This window comes from Pelmatolapia mariae, linkage group LG23 (genome assembly GCF_036321145.2).
Source record: "Pelmatolapia mariae isolate MD_Pm_ZW linkage group LG23, Pm_UMD_F_2, whole genome shotgun sequence".
In the NCBI taxonomy this organism is placed as follows: Eukaryota; Metazoa; Chordata; class Actinopteri; order Cichliformes; family Cichlidae; genus Pelmatolapia; species Pelmatolapia mariae.
This window is the reverse complement of record NC_086246.1, coordinates 29,632,052-29,650,197: the sequence shown is the minus strand read 5'-3', so window position 1 is coordinate 29,650,197 and position 18,146 is coordinate 29,632,052. Positions and strand designations below refer to the sequence as shown.

Sequence of the window (18,146 nt, the reverse complement as noted above, 5' to 3'; positions counted from 1 at the left end):
TAAAGCTGAACTGAATTGAATATAACTGAACTGTGTGTGTTGTCTCACTTCAACCTCCTTGGTATATCTGTCACTTACAAGAACATCACTTACATCATATGTTTAGTTTGTGTGGTTGTGATTTAGCGCTATATAAATAAAACTGAATTGAATTGAATTGAGAATCATCAAAGCACACAGCTGAAATGAAAGATAATTAATTAAAGACAGGGGAAAACAGGATGGCAGGAAAACTGAAATCCAGGGGATCAAGTATAAACAATAACTCTAATTACAAATAACAAAAGAAGACAACCAAAGCTGGGAATTAGATCATGGAAAACAAAATTAACATAAACTAGAATACAAACTCAAAATTACAAGAAAAAATACATTAAAATAAACGAAAGAAATCTTAATAACAAACAGAACTGTAATGTTGAAGAGTTGGGACCATGACATTTCTTTGCGCCAGCAGCTCTCTTCTTCCTCTTAGCATCCCCCAACAGTGGTTCCATTGCTCCATTTAAAATATAAAACGCAACAGTGTAAAATTACCTTGTGTTTCTGCTTTCTTTATCACACCTCTGTGTATATATTGTCTCAGTCTTCCCTTGTCTCTCATCTGAGTCTCTGCTCCTTAATGCTCTCTGGTCGCTATGGTAAGGCGTAAATATTTCTTTCAAAATAAGACACACAACTACAACACGGGAAAAGACTCAGAGAAACCAAGTTAACGATAAAAACCCTGAAAACCATAAATTTCACACCAGAACTTCAACTCTCGCGGCCCAGTACCGGTCCATGGCCCAGGGGTTGGGGACCGCCGTTTTATAGCATTCTAAGGGAAAATGGGAACATAGTGTCCAAATGGACCATGTTCAGCACCTCCACTGCTGAGGCTTGTGTACTGAGCTGTGGCCGCAAGGTGGTTGGTGCCTGTCGTGGTGATAACCCCTGTTGAGAAGGCTCGATGAGCTCAGTTTAAGATTCCTTTGTAGAGAAACAGATTTGCTGAGCTGCAGCTCTCATTTTAAGTTTCAGGTCTCGCCTCTGACACTGAAGCCCTCCTCTTGCAGGTGTTGCTCCACCTCTGAAAGGCGGTGGGTAAGGCTAACAGGCTGGATTGTTTTTTGTGTTGTTATATTTTTGTTATGCTCTGTTGGTGTCCATCATGAATGGTACAGTGCTCAACTCTCCTCTTATGTTACAAAATTTGACTCTCAGAATTTTGAGAGTCAAAATTATAACAGAAGAAAGACCATGAATGTCTTCTTTTAGTTTTTTTTCCCCACTAAAACACCTGAAAACTATGCTCTACTTATCCTTGACTGACAGTCTAACTTGTGTTTCCTTTCCTGTAAAATGTATGATGTTTGTTATTAAACCTACTTTCTAGTGTACAGTACCTACTAAATTCATCAGACCACGATGCAGTGTAAGGTTTCTGACGCAACTGCACTGAATTAATGGATTAGCAACAACATTTTATTTTTCTGCAATGGATAATCCACCAGTATGTGCAAACTTTTATTTAAGATTATATTTTAAATATAATTATTGATATTAATCATGAATCATCAAATGTAGTGTTTTAAATAAATGCACTTCATAAGCAGTGTTTCTAACACTAACTATTTTGAGGTCAATATAATCAGATTATAATTTCAGCTAAAAAAGAAAAAAAAACCTGTAGAGGAATTAAACCCTTACTCACTGGCCATATTATAAAGTGTTACCATGGATAAGTAGTGCATTTTTACCATGAATGTGTCTGAGCAAAGCTGATCACTGCTGGTGTTCTAACAATATCTCTTTTATTTTATTGAAAAATAGGAAAAACTAGTGCATTTTCATGGCCCAAAAACCTTTTCAGAGCAACCTGGAAGAGAAATGTTGAGATTAACCTGTAATTTATGAAATGTCCATATAGAAAAAGATCAAACTGACAGAGTGACAGGACAGATGATCAGATGATCATTAACTTCGGGACTGAAGAATGGATAAAGTTTCTCAGTGAAGGAGCAGCCAGTAAAGGAGTAGATGAGAGCTGCATCATCTACATCATAAAAGGAGACCAGACCCTCCTCATAATCCACAAACACCCCCACCTTGTCAGGATAAGACTGAAGAGGAAGACAGACTGGAAGACCCTCGAGAGCTACACAAATGTTTTCATATACTCCTACACTCCAGTAACCTTTCTCAGGACTTGGTGCGATTTCTTCCTTCCTGTTGACTGACTCTCTGGCCACTCCTAAGGAACAGTTGGTCTTGTCGTTAACCTGAACCTCAAAGTAAAATCTGCCTGAAGAGAAACTCTGCTTTCCTAAAACAATGGGAATTTCAGAAAATCTCTCTGAGTTGTCTGGAAGATCATTCTCCTCTTCACCACAGTGTACTTGTTTTCCATCATCAGACAGGATGAGATAAGGATGTGCTGTATCAGGATCAAGAGTCACATCCACTGCATACTGCTGGAGCCTCTTCAACTTAGCCTCAAACAGCTTCTTCATGTCTTTACTGAGTGTCTCCTTCAGCTGATCCACAGCTCTCACCACAGTCCCCTCATATGATGGTGGATGGATACTGACCTCTGTCCAGTCTTTGGTGATTGGAGCAGCTTTCAGGGATGAGAAGCTTTGGAGGAGGTGGAGGTGATCTTTAGAGCGTGAGAGCTGCTCCACCTCATCAGCTCAGAGAATTCCTGTTCCAGATCTTTGATGAAACCTTCAGCCTGTTTCTCTGTTGTTTCCTGTTTCTCTTCAATCTCCTTTATGAGCTCGTTCTGACGTCTCCTGAGAGTCTTCTTCAGAGTAGTGAAGACCTGAACACCTTCTGCTTTCTCTCTGTCTGCAGCATCTTTACTCATCTTCACTGACTCTTTGATCTCCTGAATCTTCAGTCGTCTCTTCTGGATCATCTGTTGAATTTTAGCTTCAGTCTTCCCCAGTTCTGCCTTCTTTCCTTCACATTCTTCTCTCAGAGGAGCAAACTCATGAGTCTTGTAGTCAATAACAGAGCAGAGCATGCAGACACATGTCTGATCGGTCTTACAGAACAGCTCCAGAGGTTTATCGTGCTTCATACACATCCTGCTTTCCAGGTTCTCCTCAGGATCAATCAGCTGATGTCTTTTCAGACATGAAGCTGTCAGGTGAGGCTCCAGGTGAGTCTGACAGTAGGAGGCCAGACACACCAGGCAGGACTTCAGGGCCTTCAGTTTGGTTCCAGTGCAGATGTCACAGGGAACTTCTCCTGGTTTGGCAGCTTGTTGCTCTGAGCTGCTGCTGCTGGTGGATTTCTGCTGAGTTTCATGTCTGAACTGAGAAACCACATCAGAGATGAAAGTGTTGATGTGCAGCTCAGGTCTGGTCTCAAACACCTTTTTACACACAGGGCACTGACACCTGTCACTGATATCCCAGTGTTTACTGATGCAGTTTTTGCAGAAGTTGTGTCCACATGGTGTGGAGACTGGATCAGTGAAGTCATCCAGACAGATGGAGCACAGAAACTGATCTTCAGATAGAAGACAGCTGGCAGCAGACATGTCTGCACTCTGAGTGAGAAAGAAAAGAAAATGATTTTATTTTAAATTCAGTTTTAATTCTAATAAAAGTGGCTCTATTTGACTGTTCCTTCTTTCCTGTCATAGATCTAGGGTCAGTGTATGTGAAAGTAATCCCTTTGAGCCCAAAAGTTCAGATTTCAGACTGAACTGCTCTAAACAGTTCAGAATGAAAGGTGTCACCACTCAGACAATACCAACACATCTGCACTGATACTGAAGGAGAAAAAGTAAAAACCAGAGATAACGATATTTCTAGGGATGACAACTGATAAGAATTTAGCAATTCCGATTCCATTATCGATTCTCATTTGCTCCATTTTCAGAGTCATGACCGTTGCTAAGCGACAATAAAAAAATTACTTTCATGCAAATTGCATGCTGTGGGTCAAATGGTTGTGCGTGTTTGTTGAGGTTTTCTCCCCTCTTTGCTGTGATCACTGTTGGACTCTAGTTTAAAAGTCACTATTACAAATATTACACAGAACACTTTTCTTCTTTCGAGTAATGCAGAATGTTACTTGTTCAAAAAGTAATTTGTTATACTACTCGTTACATTACTTTCATGTTACTTTGTAAAATAGCGGGAACACAGGGGTGTTCACCAATATCTTCAACCTCTCCCTGAGCCAGTCAGTGGCCCCCACATCCCTCAAAACACCCACCATCATTCCTGTTCCTAAGAAATCAGTGGTCTCCTGTCTGAATGACTACCGTCCTGTTGCACTGACATCTGTCATCATGAAGTGCCTCGAGCGGCTGGCTAAAGGTCACATCTGCTCCTCCCTCCCTGACATGCTGGAACCTCTTCAGTTCGCCAATCAAACATACAGAGCCACAGAGGATGCCATCGCCCTGACAATGCACACTGGCTCACTTACCTGGAAAAAGGGAATACATACGCAAGAATGCTCTTCATTGACTACAGCTCACAGCACACAGCTTCATCAGCTGTTCTCCTTGTTACCATCTGGCAGACGTTACAGGACTCTGCCTGCGCAAGTTTTAACCACCAAGCCATATGACACCTCAACCACAACACTTAAACACACACACTCCACTACACAGGATGCACACAGAAGCTGTCCTACAGTTTCACAGGGACATATTACACTCTGCACTTGTTACTTCATTTTTACTAGTATTTAAATAAAAATAAAAACCCTTACTCCGTGCAATACTGTACAAACTACACACACACATGAACGGTCACATTTCTATTTAAAATTTCTCTATTTATACAAGTGTGTAGACACACACACACACACATATATATATATATATATATATATATATATATATATATATATACATACATATATATATATACATATATATACATATACATATATATATATATATATATAGATATAGATATATATATATATAGATATAGATATAGTTATATATCTGCCACCTGTAGCTCAGGTGGCAGAGCAGGTCAGCCACTAATCAGAAGGTCAGTGGTTCAATCCCAGGCTGCCTCCCGGCTGTGTGCCAAATGTCCTTTTTTTTTTTTTTTTTTTAAACCTGTCCCTTTTGGTTCTTTTGCCATCAGAATTATTGTCTAAAGGCGAAGAAAGATGCCCAACGGATTTACTTTACCAAATGGACCATCCCAGCCTTGCCGTAATGGTCCATTTGATTTACCTTTTATTGTTTATTTTATTTTATTTTATTTTTTTTTACTTGCTAGATACGGGACAGGGGAAAAGAAAAGGGAGAAAGAAAGAGGGGGGGAAAAAAAAAAACTGCGGAGAAGAGGGACAGGGAAAAAGGGCAAAAAACAAAAACCAACAAAATAAGCAGACAAAAAATACAAATATCGATCACCTGGATCACCTGTTGAGAAAGAAAAAAGAAAACAAGCAGAAGAAAACGAGAGTAATAGAATAAACAACATCACAATGATATATGGGAATATAACACTAAATACTTAATATTAAACATTATTGTGCAGCACGTAAGATCGACAGCGCACAGTGTGCTTTGAGGTAGGAGCCAAAAAGGGTGTAGTTTGTGTGTGTGATCACCTGTGTGTACACCTGTGAGCATGAGCGCACTTGTATTTAAAAGGTTCCTTAATGTAATGATCTGCTAGAGGGTGTGGGGGGCCACAGTCCCATCCTCCAGGGCATGAAGCAGGTATGGAGGAGATCAAAACTCCAGACATCCAGAGGCCCCCAGAACACAAGAGACCAAGGAAGACCAACAGAGGGGCAGCCGCGCCACTGTCCCAGAAAGAGCTGAGGAGAGTCCCAGATGAGGGATCACTCAGCAGCCGCGGAGCAGAAGCCAGGGGGGGTTGCAGTGACGTGCCCGTGAGCTCCGCCGGCAGCCAGCTGTGCCTGAGTGACCGAGCCCCAGGCCGAGAGGCCGAGGGCACCCCACCCCCGAAGTGGCCCGAGCGAGCCCCAGGTTCCAGGCCCCGATAAGCAGCCACCAAGGAGTGAGCCGGTGTGTACCCGGACGCCCACCCCCGGACACAAAGAACCACCAACGCACCGATGTCTGAGGGCGTCTGCCACCGGCAGGGGAAGTGGTGGGGGGAGATAGGCCTCCAAACCTTGGAGGGACTGAGATGTCCCCAGAGAGGTGGCGTCTGATACCCAACCTGACATATAGACACAGACATACAGGCACACTCAAATACAAACATCCATTCCCACCCTCATGCTCTCATAGGCAATTACTCCACACTCAACCAACGTGGAGACAGACATAAAGAGACGCTGTACACACAATCACACTCCCCAAGCGTACTCTAAGAACCGGGTCTAGGTACCCTTGCCCCTGGAGGGGGAAACTGCACCCAGACCCAGGTGGTGTTACCCTTTTCCCTGCAGTGGGGAGAAGCAGACTGCCCCGACTCCGCAGCAGCAGAGAGGCCCCACACACCAGACCCCAGTCGGACGGCCAACTCCTCCTCCTAGCCCCCCCGCTCCAGCAGGCCGCAGAGACCGGGGGTGTGAGAAGACTCCAAACCTCCCTCTACCCGCTCATATGTAGTGTTGATGTATATGTGTTCTAAGGTGCAATTAAAACCCAGGGGGGCATGGAGCTACCTGCCAGAGAGGAGCAGGTAAGCGCATAGCCCCTCCTGATAGCCCTCAATGTCTACGTGTATTTAAAATTGAGAGGTGGGCAACGACGCCAGGGGTGAGGTGTACACCCTGATGGTAATTTGGAGTCCGTGTTGTGAGCCCACCCCCAAGATCCTATATGTATGTGTTATGACAGTGTGAGTAATGTGAATGTCTAAGTTGTGAGATAAAATTGAGGCAGAGGCAGCCAGAAGGGGACAGAGGGGGGGGATGCCTCCTCTGCACCCTGGTGACACACCCCTACCCCAAGGCCCTGCATGTGTGGGTGATTGTGGTGGAGCGGGAAGAGGGAGGCAGCTGGAGATGGGGAGGGAAGAAAGGGAGGGGCAAGTGACCCCTCCCTGGGGCCAGCTCCCCCGCTGACCCCAGTAGGCACCCCCATACTCTGCAACCCGCCAGGGAAAGGGGGCCCAGGCCCATCCGGACCAGGGCCCAGTGCAGCAGCGCCGCCCGGCCCCACAGAGCCCGGGACAGCCCACCCGACCCCACTACAGAGAAAACTGCACCCACCCCATCATCCACTCATCTTCCAGACTACACAAGACAATAGACGCCCAGGCTGAGATCTTCCTCCACCTCTCCTATATCTCCCCCTCCTGCAGAGAGAGTTCCTGAGGAGAGGAAAGCTCCAGCAAGATGTGACAACCTCCCCCACCAGTTGAAGAGTCCCCCAGGTGGCTCGATGCACTGGCGGCGCCCTGCGCCAGGGCTGGGCCCCCATATACCCACCCGCCCACAACCCCAGCAACACACCAACCAGGACCCGAGCCCCCGAGGCCCGGCCAGGGCCCCAGCCCAGAGACGGAGCGCCCCCAGAACCTCACGCCCGTCCCGGACCCACCCAGGGGCAGCCAGGCTACCAGGTCAGTAACCCACGTCCGTCAGCACAGACCCTCCCCTAGCCCCGCTGCACGCAGCCACGAGGAAACCGTCACCTAAGAGCCAACAGAGCCCTTAATTGGCCATGACCGCTACCCCGGGTTGAGTCCCCCAAGGAAGATGCTCCTGGGGAACCCCCCGACGCCCTAAGCCTGTCCCTACCCCCACACCAATCACAACAGTGAAGGTGGGACCAAACTATGACCCCCCACCCCCACTAGGTGATGGAGCTGATCAAAGGAGCCCAGAGCAATTGATCTGATGTGGTGGCAGAGGCTGTATCAAGACTAATGTAATCTAATAGATAATTTCTATACTGGTTAGAATTAAGATTATTTTTATTTTTCCAGTTCATGAGGACTGTTTTCTTGGCTATGCATAGGGCAGTGAAAACCATGTGGGCTATATTCTTTTCTGAAGTGACATTATCTAAGCTGCCCAACAAACACACTAAAGGGGAAGTTGGAATGTTACATTTCAGACACTTTGATAAGTCTTCACATATCTCATGCCAAAACTTCTGAACTGGTGGACAGAACCAAAGAGCGTGGATATAATTGTCCGGTGAATTGGTTTGGCAGTGTGAGCAGTTGTTGGTAGACGTAAAGCCCATCTTGAACATCCGATGACCTGTATAGTGCACTCTATGTAGTATTTTGTATTGAATTAATTGAAGACTGGGATTTCTAATTAGATGAAAGGTTTTTAAGCAAATCTGAGACCAGAAGTTTTGGTCTAAGTTAACTGATAAATCCGCTTCCCATTTTGCAATAGGAAGTGATATTGATTCATCTATTTTATAAAGCATTCTGTATATTTTGGATAGTAATTTGGGGGTTTTAAGAGTAAGAAATTGAACCACACTTGGTGGTGTTTGTAGTTCAACTTGACCCGGTTTAAATTTCTTTTTTACTATGGATTTAATTTGTTGATATTCTAAAAATCTTTTCTTGTTGATCCCATATTGTGTAACTAGTCTGTCAAATGAAATAAATTCTGTTCCTTCTAGTATATGTTCTAAATATTTGATTCCTTTACCACTCCAATCTGAAAAGTTTATCATATTATTGTTTTGTAATATGTCAGGGTTGTTCCAGATAGGTGTACGTTTGCATGGGATTAATGAAGACTCTGTCAACTTCAGAAACTCCCACCATGCTGTCAGAGAGGAGCTAATGTTGACGCTTTTGAAGCATTCATGTCGTTGAATGTTTGAGCTGATAAATGGTAGATCTGAAATCTCTAGATTATTGCAAAGTGCCTCTTCTACATCTAGCCAAGGTTCATCTAAGAGGGTATGTTTTAGCCATCCTGAGATAAATTGGAGCCTGTTGGCTAAGAAGTAGTGCTGAAAGTTAGGTAGTTCTAATCCTCCTTTATCCTTGGTCTTTTGTAGTGTTTTTAAGCTTATACGTGGGGGCTTATTTTTCCAAAGGAATTTGGACATATATGAATCTAGAGATCTGAACCAATCTTGTGGCGGTTTAGTTGGGATCATTGAGAATAAATAATTTATTTTTGGTAAGACCATCATTTTTATAGCGGCAACCCTTCCAATGAGTGATATGGGTAGACATTTCCACCTAGCCAGATCGCCTTCTACTTTCTTTAAAAGTGGGATATAGTTTAATTTAGTTAGATCTGCAAGCTTGGGAGAAACATTAATACCTAAATATTTTATATTTCCCGATTGCAGTAGAGTAGAAGAGGAATTATGGAAGGAGCAATTAATCGGAAGGACTGTAGATTTTGACCAGTTAATTGAGTAATCTGATATTCTTGCAAAAGAGTTTATCAATTCAATCACCCCAGAGATATTGGTTTGTGAATTTTGGAGAAAGAGTAGCACATCATCCGCATAAAGGCTGATTTTATGTTCCACGTTCTTGCATTTTATGCCCTTAATTACTGAATTCTGTCTAATTGCTGCTGCTAGTGGTTCAATAAAAATTGCAAACAGTGAAGGGGAGAGTGGGCATCCCTGCCTGGTGCCCCTCAGGAGACAGAAGCTGGAGGATGTCTGGTCATTTGTTCTGACACAAGCTGTTGGGGAATTATATAATATTTTTAACCAGTTGATGAAAGAAGATCCAAAACCAAATTTGTGTAAAGTTGCAAATAGAAATTTCCAGTTAACTCTGTCAAACGCTTTTTCTGCATCTAAAGAAAATATTGTAGTTTCAAGGTTTTTACTGTATGAGTAGTCTATCAAATTAAGTAATCTACGTGTATTCGTTGATGAGTGCCTACCTTTTATGAAACCAGTTTGGTCAGGATGAATTAAGAGGGGGGTTATTTTCTCTAGTCTCTTCGAGAGAGCTTTGCAGATTATTTTAAGGTCTACATTTATAAGGGATATTGGACGATAGCTTGAGGGATATACAGGGTCTTTGCCTGGTTTTAGCAGGAGATTAATGTTTGCAGAATTCATATTTGATGGGAGTCTGCCATTTTCTTTGATCTCCAACAGCGTTCTGTAAAAAATTGGGGCTAAAATCGTCCAGAATTCTTTGTAGAATTCTGCAGGAAAGCCGTCTGGACCTGGAGCTTTATTATTGGGCATACTTATCAGGGCTTCCTGGAGTTCACCTGGTGTCAGTGGCGAATCCAATGCCATTGCTTGAGAGTCTAATAATTTTGGGAGAGTTATGTTGTCTAAAAACTGATCAATTTCCTTTTTAGATGGGTTTATTTGTGGTGAATACAACGTTTTATAGAAATCCCTGAAGATGTTGTTTATTTGTTTCGGGTCATATATTGTGTTCCCAGATGAGTCTTGAACAGCACATAGAGTTGTTTTTTCTTTATTTATTTTTAGCTGGTTTGCTAGAAATTGACCGGATTTATTACCATGTTCATAATTTTGTAAGCGTAGTCTTTGTACTAAGAATTTTGTTTTTTTATCAATTATCTCATTTAATTCTAGTTTTGTTTTGCGTATTTTGTTCAATGTTTCCTGATCTTGGTCGGACGCATAGGCTTCTTCTAGTGATTTGATGGTTTTTTCTAATTCCTGAATATTTTTGTTTTCTTTTTTCTTTTTATGTGATGAGAAAGAAATTATTTTACCTCTCATCACAGCTTTCCCTGCTTCCCATAGAACAGAAGCTGATGTTCCGGGAGTGTCATTAAAGTCTAAATATGAAGTCCACTCTTTTTTAAAATATTTAATAAAGTCTTCATCTTTAAGCAGTGATGTATTAAATCTCCAGTTTTTACTAGGCGTAGTATTATTCTTGTGCATTAGTGTTAAAGATACAGGAGCATGATCGCTGACAGCTATAGGGTGAATCTCAGTGTCTGAAATGTCCCTCAGCAGTGAGCTGCTGACCAAAAAATAATCCAGACGAGAGTAGGAGTGATGGACATGTGAGAAAAAAGTATATTCCTTACTGGTGGGGTGAAGGGAGCGCCATGCATCGCAAAGACCAAAGTCGCTCATATACTGTTTGATTATATTTATGGACTGCCAATTACGCTGAGTTCCTGCTGTATTGAGCCTATCCATTTCTTCATTTAGTCCAAGGTTGAGGTCGCCTCCAAGAACAAGTGTGCCATCTAAGTGTTCAGAGAGTGCACTGAAAAAACCGTGAAAGAATGAGGGATCATCAACATTTGGACCATATACACTTACAATACATAGCTTTTTATCAAGTATAGATAGTTTAATGATTAAGAATCTGCCCTCTGGATCTATAACTGTATCGAGTACTGTGAAATTAATTTTTTTATGGATTAAAATTGCTACTCCCCTTTGTCTAGAATTATAACAAGCTGAGAACACATTAGGAAACTCAGGTGTTTTAAGTTCATTCGAACCTCTAAGAGGTCTGTGGGTCTCTTGTAAAAGGACAACATCTGCCTGTAGTTTTTTGAGTTGGTTAAATATTTTTAACCTCTTTTCTCTGGAGCCAGCTCCATTTACATTCCATGTAACGAATCTTAGTGCACCCATAGATGTCTGTGTATAACTAGGGGTGTGCGCTGTGTGTGTCGCTTAGACAGGTGGAGAGAGTACATCACTTGTTCGTAAATAAAAAGAGGGGGAGAGAGAAAAAATGTGTGGTGAGATGCTCGCTGAGTCTGACTATGTGCCAAATATCCTTGGGCAAGATACTAACCCCATGTTTGCCTACTGGTGGTGGTCAGAGGGCCCAGTGGCGCCAGTGTCCGGCAGCCTCGCCTCTGTCAGTGCAGCTGTGGCTACAATGTGGCTTGCCATTGCCAGTGTGTGAATGTGTGTGTGAATGGGTGAATGACTGAATGTAGTGTAAAGCGCTTTGGGGTCCTTAGGGACTGAGTAAAGCGCTATACAAATGCAGGCCATTTACCATATGACATTGATTTCATCACATGAGGCTGTAGGACAGGCGGTGAACAGTGAGCATAAAAGCGTCATTACGCACAAAGAATTTATTGACATGTGTGACAATGAATACCTGCACATGTGACATGAAATTATTTGCTCGTGATTACGTTTTTTGCATGAGTTTTGACATAAAAATTATTCCACAGCTCCGGATCGTCCCCACAAACAGCGTCATTTCTGCTGTCGCAGATCAGGACTGCTGAAAGTGAAAGTTTATGATTTTATTCTTTGCACTGTGCTAAAAATAAGATGAGGATGAATGTTCATATTTTTATAAAAATAATTTAACAAAGTGGGAGACATGTGTGTGGAAATACTCCCTACCCCACCCACAGGTGAACTGCACCGTGTTTCCAGGTTACAAAGAGGAGGATCAACATGTGGATTTTAAAACAGTGTGATCGTGATCATCTGTACTCACCAGTGTTGGAAGAGCCTGTGCTGTGCTGCTCAGAAAGGCTGGATGAGCTCAGTTTGACGCTCCTGTGAAGACAAACAAACTTTGCTGTTCTCACTGTAAGTTTCACTTCCGGTCTCTGACTCTGAAGCGCTCGTCTTTCACATATTGCTCCGCCTCTGAGAGGCAGTGGCTCAGCAGTGCGTGGATGTGTCTTAGTGGACCTGATCATTGCTCGTGTTCAGTCAGGGCTTATTTTTTCTTTTGAGAAAAAATAAAAGAAGCAACATTTTCATTACAGACGAGAGGACGCTCTGAAGACCACGCCCACACAGGTGGAGCTAACAGGAAGAAGCAGTGACGAGACAAGAAATTGTCTCAGACGCTGAAACATCAAAGAAGCAGATGGACCTGAGTCCATCAGACTGATCATCTAAACAATATACAGAAGTTCATTTAGCAAAGAAAATAAATAAAAATGCTACACAAAGTAAAACAAAATACATTTCAATACTGCTTTACCTGTTCTGATTTAGATACATATCGAAAAGGAGTGAAAAGAAATGTACACTTATTTAATCCCACCCTTTCGTCATAAGTTATCAGACAATATTTAATCTGCTTGTATTGTATTATTATACAATCCTGTTTTTGTTACTCCATAACTTTGCCTCCACAGAGCAAAGCCAAAGCCAATCTACTGCAGTGCTCGCAAAGAAGACTAACATGCATGACAGTTTCTTTGTTTGTGAAGCTGCTGAGTTCTTTTTTATTATTAATAATAATTTCTTTTGGTGGCTGGCAAACAGAAAAATGGTGGGGGTTTTTAGAAATCAATAAGTTTCATGTTCATTTTCATGTTACTATGGCTTTGGATCAATTGTCTTCTCTCATCCTCATATTTCTGCAATAAAACATGTTCTATGGTCATTATTTTCACTGCAGTCACATTTTCCTTCATGGTAAAGAAAATGAATTATTTATTTCAAACTGAGGTATAATTAAATTCATGGATTTATTTTGTCTCTTATACCATTACTGTTCTATTTGCTGCATTGTTCATTTCGAATTAAAAGCCCTCCCTCACTGCCAGAACAATATCTGCTGCTGTCTGTTGTGTTCCATCTTGAACAGTTTTATGCAGGACTTAATTTTGTCCAGCTTAACTCTCTCTGTCATTTCTTTTTCGATCCTTTCTTTACATTTTTTTTGTGTTGAGATATGGATATGAGGATATTTATCTTAATTCTTTTAAATATTGGCATCTACTCTACTCCTTGGTCCAATGTCCTGGACCGTGTGTGCTTGTCCTATCAAGCAGTGTAACAAAGAACTTCGTACTGTGGTGTTTACATTCACCATTTTGGTTTCTCTATGAAATGTTGTCTCTGTTGCTTTTTGCATGAATTTTATGTCAGGATCAACGAATATAGCTGCTGAGTATGACCTTGTTAGCAGATTCTGGTATATTATCCAATAAAATGTATTGACTCTAAGTGCACATATTTGTCCTTTGTATGACATTAAATTTAAATCACTCTGCGTAAAGGCCAAGCAAGGAAACCACGAGTGAATGTGCGTGACCTTGAAGCTCTTACAAGGTACTGCATTCAAAACCATCATGCTAGTGTGACTGACAGAGCCTCATGGCCTTAGATGTAATTCGGAAGTGATTGTTACTTAATACAACCTGCCGCTATATCAAGAAATGCAAATTATAGCTTTTTGTTTTTATTCCAGTTTTAGAAAGATGTTTGGAAATTGGGTTTGTCATTTTAGAGATATTATGCAAATGCAAGAAAGCAGTCCTACATATATGTTTAATATGCACACTGGAGGACACATTCTGGTCAAAAGGACTCTAGGATTCCTCACAATGTTACTGAAGGCCGAGGTAATCCCATGCAAACTAAGTATGTGGTTAGATACCATAATTCTAATATTTTTATGGCTGAACACAATAGTCAGCCTGGTGCCAGTATTTTAGTGTAAAATATAGAAAGTGATAAATCAGAAACACAACACAGGGAACACAGGGATGGCAGATAAACATTAGGAATATGCCATGAAATGTAAACTTAAGAAACAATCTAAATATATCTAAATAAAACATAAAACGTCAAAAAACACAGAATGCTGGTTAAGAGACCCAGGATCAAAACATCTATAACCTCTGCAGCCGTTTAAAGTATTTCTTAATGTATTGCTGTCAATGTAAGTAAAAACTAGAAATAATCACAATAAAATAAAGTTGAAAATTAGAATACAGTTAATAGCAATACAAATGTGTTGAAGGTAGGACAAAAACAGGCAGTAGAGCAATAATAAAAGCCTGTCCACAGGGTCAGCTGGAGGTTTCACAGCTTTTGTGCCAGACTGAAAGTCCCCTGTGTTGCCCTCTGTTTTTTCTTGTACCTGTACAGCAAAGAAGGAAACTTACCTTTACTTAGTTTCAACTTTAAGAGCGAATAAATATATGACAATGACTCGGCTCAGGACCGTGTTTTACAGCCAATGGACGACACGGTTAATGATTAATCTTTTCACACAGACGTCTGGCTGCTCTGTATCAGCCCGTCACAGCAGCTGCAAAGCCAGACATACTATGCATGCACTTTCTTCATACTACAGATTGTGGCAGCCTAGGTGTAGAGCTGAAAATCAACAAGTTGAAAGAAGAAGCTAAGGAAGTGTTTGACACAGAGAAGGAATGTTTCTATGTTGTTGGGTGTTTTTTCTGAGTCTCTTGATTCTCTAAATCCAGTCCATTTCTCATTTATTTACTTAACAACACTCTTTACTCTGAAACAGCTGAAATAGAAAGGATTCAGACCATCCCTCCAACCAGCCTTTTCTCTGCTGTCACAGATCAGGACTGGTGAAATTTAAAAAAAAAGTTTACTCAACATTAAAACTTTTTTTTTAATTGCTTTTTTATGGAACTTTAGTTTTTACACTATGCACACAATTCAAAATGTTTAGCTGACAGAAATTTTGATAACTCAAATATTTAAGTTTGTTTAATTTATTTACTTTTCTCAGATCCAGTTGGTCCAGCAAAATATAAAGGTGGCTCAGCTGATTGCAGCTGTCAGTCTCACTTGTGGTTGTTTTCTTACATCGACTTGTAAGTTGACCGATCACGTTTTTGTGACATCATGGAACACATACTTCAAGAGAGGACACAACAATGAGTGAGAACACAACAGAGAGAAATGCAGACAATATACACAAAAACAAGACAACAAGGGAACAGGCCATAAGTGGGAACACAGCTGACACTAATCTGACTGAAGACACAGGGGACGCAAAACTGAACAGAATACACATGAGAAGGAAGATTAACAAAATAAAGCAGGAAGTACAAACACTGAGACCATGACTAAGACACGTGGGCTTGACACTAGGACTAGGGAAAAAATAGGCTGTATCCCAATTCAGGGTCTGCAGCCTTAAAGTACGCAGCCTCAACGGTCCTCAAGGGCCGCGTACTCAAAGACCCCTAAGGCCGGAATTGCGAGGCTTGTGAAATGGGACCATCTACAGTCGCTGAATGGGATGGTCTAGCCTTCGTTGCGCTGCCCAGGTTGCCTAGCAACCATGATACTAACAGCTGGAAACGTTTCATAGAGCTTTGTTTGACAGAAATGAAGGAGAACATATTTTGTTCATTTGTTACATGAGCTCTGTGTGATTTAATAAGTATCTGAGGCTGAAACCACAGGACTGTAAAACATGATACTTGGGCTTCATTTCTGTACTGAACAGTCATTCATTCATTTAAGATTAGCTAGTAAATAACAATTAGTTAATGTTGTTCATGAGACTAAAGTCATCTCACTTTGGAAATGTAAATATAATGTGGCCAATATTATAATTATCATATTAATCATTATTAGTTATTACAGCAGTGAGTTTGAACTCTGGGTCAAATACTGGGATTCAGTAAAGATTCAAGTTGCATTTATTGATATTTCCTATCACCTTAAATCTTCACTCGAAGACAAGTATCTTTGACAGTGTATATATAGATGTATTATATATAAGAGAGAAATATTGTTCATTTAATTTGTTGGCATTACTAAATTTGGCTCAATGTTTACATATATGTGTAAAAAGAAAATGTACGAGCTGTGATAATTGTTTCTGACAGAATGAAGAGTAGACTGATATATTAAATATTCCTTTATTGGGTGAGAAAATCAGACCATGTCATAACTGCTTTAAGTCATACAGAATAGATATCAGAGCCTTAAACAGGCTGACTTCTGCTAAATGGGTCAAACTGGGCAGAAAGTAAACAAACACATAACATCCTTATAGAATATGATGTAACACTATAGATCAACTTACCTCAGAATATATAAAGCATATAAACAATTACAGCAATATGATGCAACAAACACAGCAGTGCTACTAATCCAAAATACTCAAAGCTTCATAGAACTGAAACAAACATTTATTTTTAGGTCCATTCTGCTGCTGATACATACTTTAGGTTTCTGAATATTAAACTTGTTGCTGCCTTTCATAGTGTGTAACCTGAAGGCCCTGAGTACTTTCTCCCACACTGAAAACACTGGAATGATAAAATTATTTGAACATTACCTAATAAGACTGATTCAGGACAGATAATTAGTTATTTTAAACTTTCCTAGCAGTCCTTCACAAACAGGGAACAGTCTGTCTATTCCCTCCATCTGTCAGCTGCTGCTGGCTCTTCCTCCTCCTCTTCCTCACACACTGCTGAGTTTGTCCTGGTGGATCATCAGGGGTGCAAAGCCTCACAGATGATGTGCAGCAGTGGGTCCCTCAGTCTGTCCTCACTCTGGACACTTGCAGTCGTCACACATGGAAATCAAATGTGTGATAAGCTGCAGGATTCAAACACAAGTGTAACTTATAAATACATGTTCATACTTTTATTCCACAATCAGAGAGAAAGAAAAAGAGTGCAGGACAGACAGACAGGTGACAGTCTCAGGTGTATACACTGCTACAAAACAGCACAAGAGAAGGAGGATTTAGTGTTTGTGTTATTACGAGTGCTAAACAAGAAGAGTTCCCAGATGGTACAGTGGACACATGTGTGACTGCTGTGATTAAAGCATCTTTCTTTCAGCTTAACGAGTGAACCGTCAGCTCGTTCAAACACACCTTAAAGTCCGTTTGGCTCGACACCACCGAACAGAGGCAGCAATATAACATAGCTAACATTAACAGTGCAGTGAATCCTGCTTGTGCCGTCATATTCAGGACTGCAAACCGAGCAGCATCACTGACTTTCAGCTTGTTATGTTTGTGGATATATTACTGACGCGCTATGAAGTCTGGGATATGTTGGGCCATGAAGTCTACACTGCCACATCCTTGAAATTCAGAGAAATGAAGGACGCATTTGAGGGCCGCATTTCGAGCAGCCTTTGAATTGGGACAGCCTTCGTCGCGTCACTGTGACGTAATCGGCCTTAAAATGCGGCCTTTAAGGCTGCAGACCCTGAATTGGGATACAGCCATAGACATCACATTCGTGGCTCGCACCAGACAACGGGACATTGATTTCATCACATGAGGCTGCAGAACAGGAGGGCTGAACAGTGAGCATAAAAGTGCCATTACGCACAAAGAATTTTTTTACATGAGCAACAATGAAAATGTTGAAAATCGTAAGGTTACCGGTTCGAGCTCTGTCTCAGACAGTCTCGGTCCTTGAGTCCTTGGGCAAGAACATGAAAATATTTGCTTGTGATTATGTTTTTCTCGCGTGACCTTTGACATAAATATGTTTCCGACAAGCAGCGCCATCTCCTGTTGCAGATCAGGACTGCTGAAAGTGAAAGTTTATCA

The 18,146-nt window shown here is 41.4% G+C and overlaps 1 protein-coding gene and 1 long non-coding RNA gene across 2 annotated transcripts; both read right to left on the bottom strand.

Moving 5' to 3' along the window:
• Nucleotides 1-181: 181 nt before the first annotated feature.
• Nucleotides 182-4,778, bottom strand: LOC134620396 (E3 ubiquitin/ISG15 ligase TRIM25-like). Its single transcript, XM_063466559.1, has 2 exons — nucleotides 4,216-4,778; nucleotides 182-3,541 (listed from the first exon to the last, which is right to left on the bottom strand). Exons 1-2 carry the CDS (start codon nucleotides 4,219-4,221, stop codon nucleotides 2,606-2,608), a joined length of 942 nt encoding a protein of 313 aa, XP_063322629.1. The 5' UTR covers nucleotides 4,222-4,778; the 3' UTR covers nucleotides 182-2,605.
• A 172-nt stretch (nucleotides 4,779-4,950) lies between these two features.
• LOC134620434 (uncharacterized) lies at nucleotides 4,951-14,830 on the bottom strand. The gene is made up of 3 exons (XR_010092117.1): nucleotides 14,740-14,830; nucleotides 12,324-12,385; nucleotides 4,951-5,392 (listed from the first exon to the last, which is right to left on the bottom strand). It is a non-coding gene; the product is annotated as an uncharacterized LOC134620434 (long non-coding RNA).
• Between the last annotated feature and the right edge of the window lie 3,316 nt (nucleotides 14,831-18,146).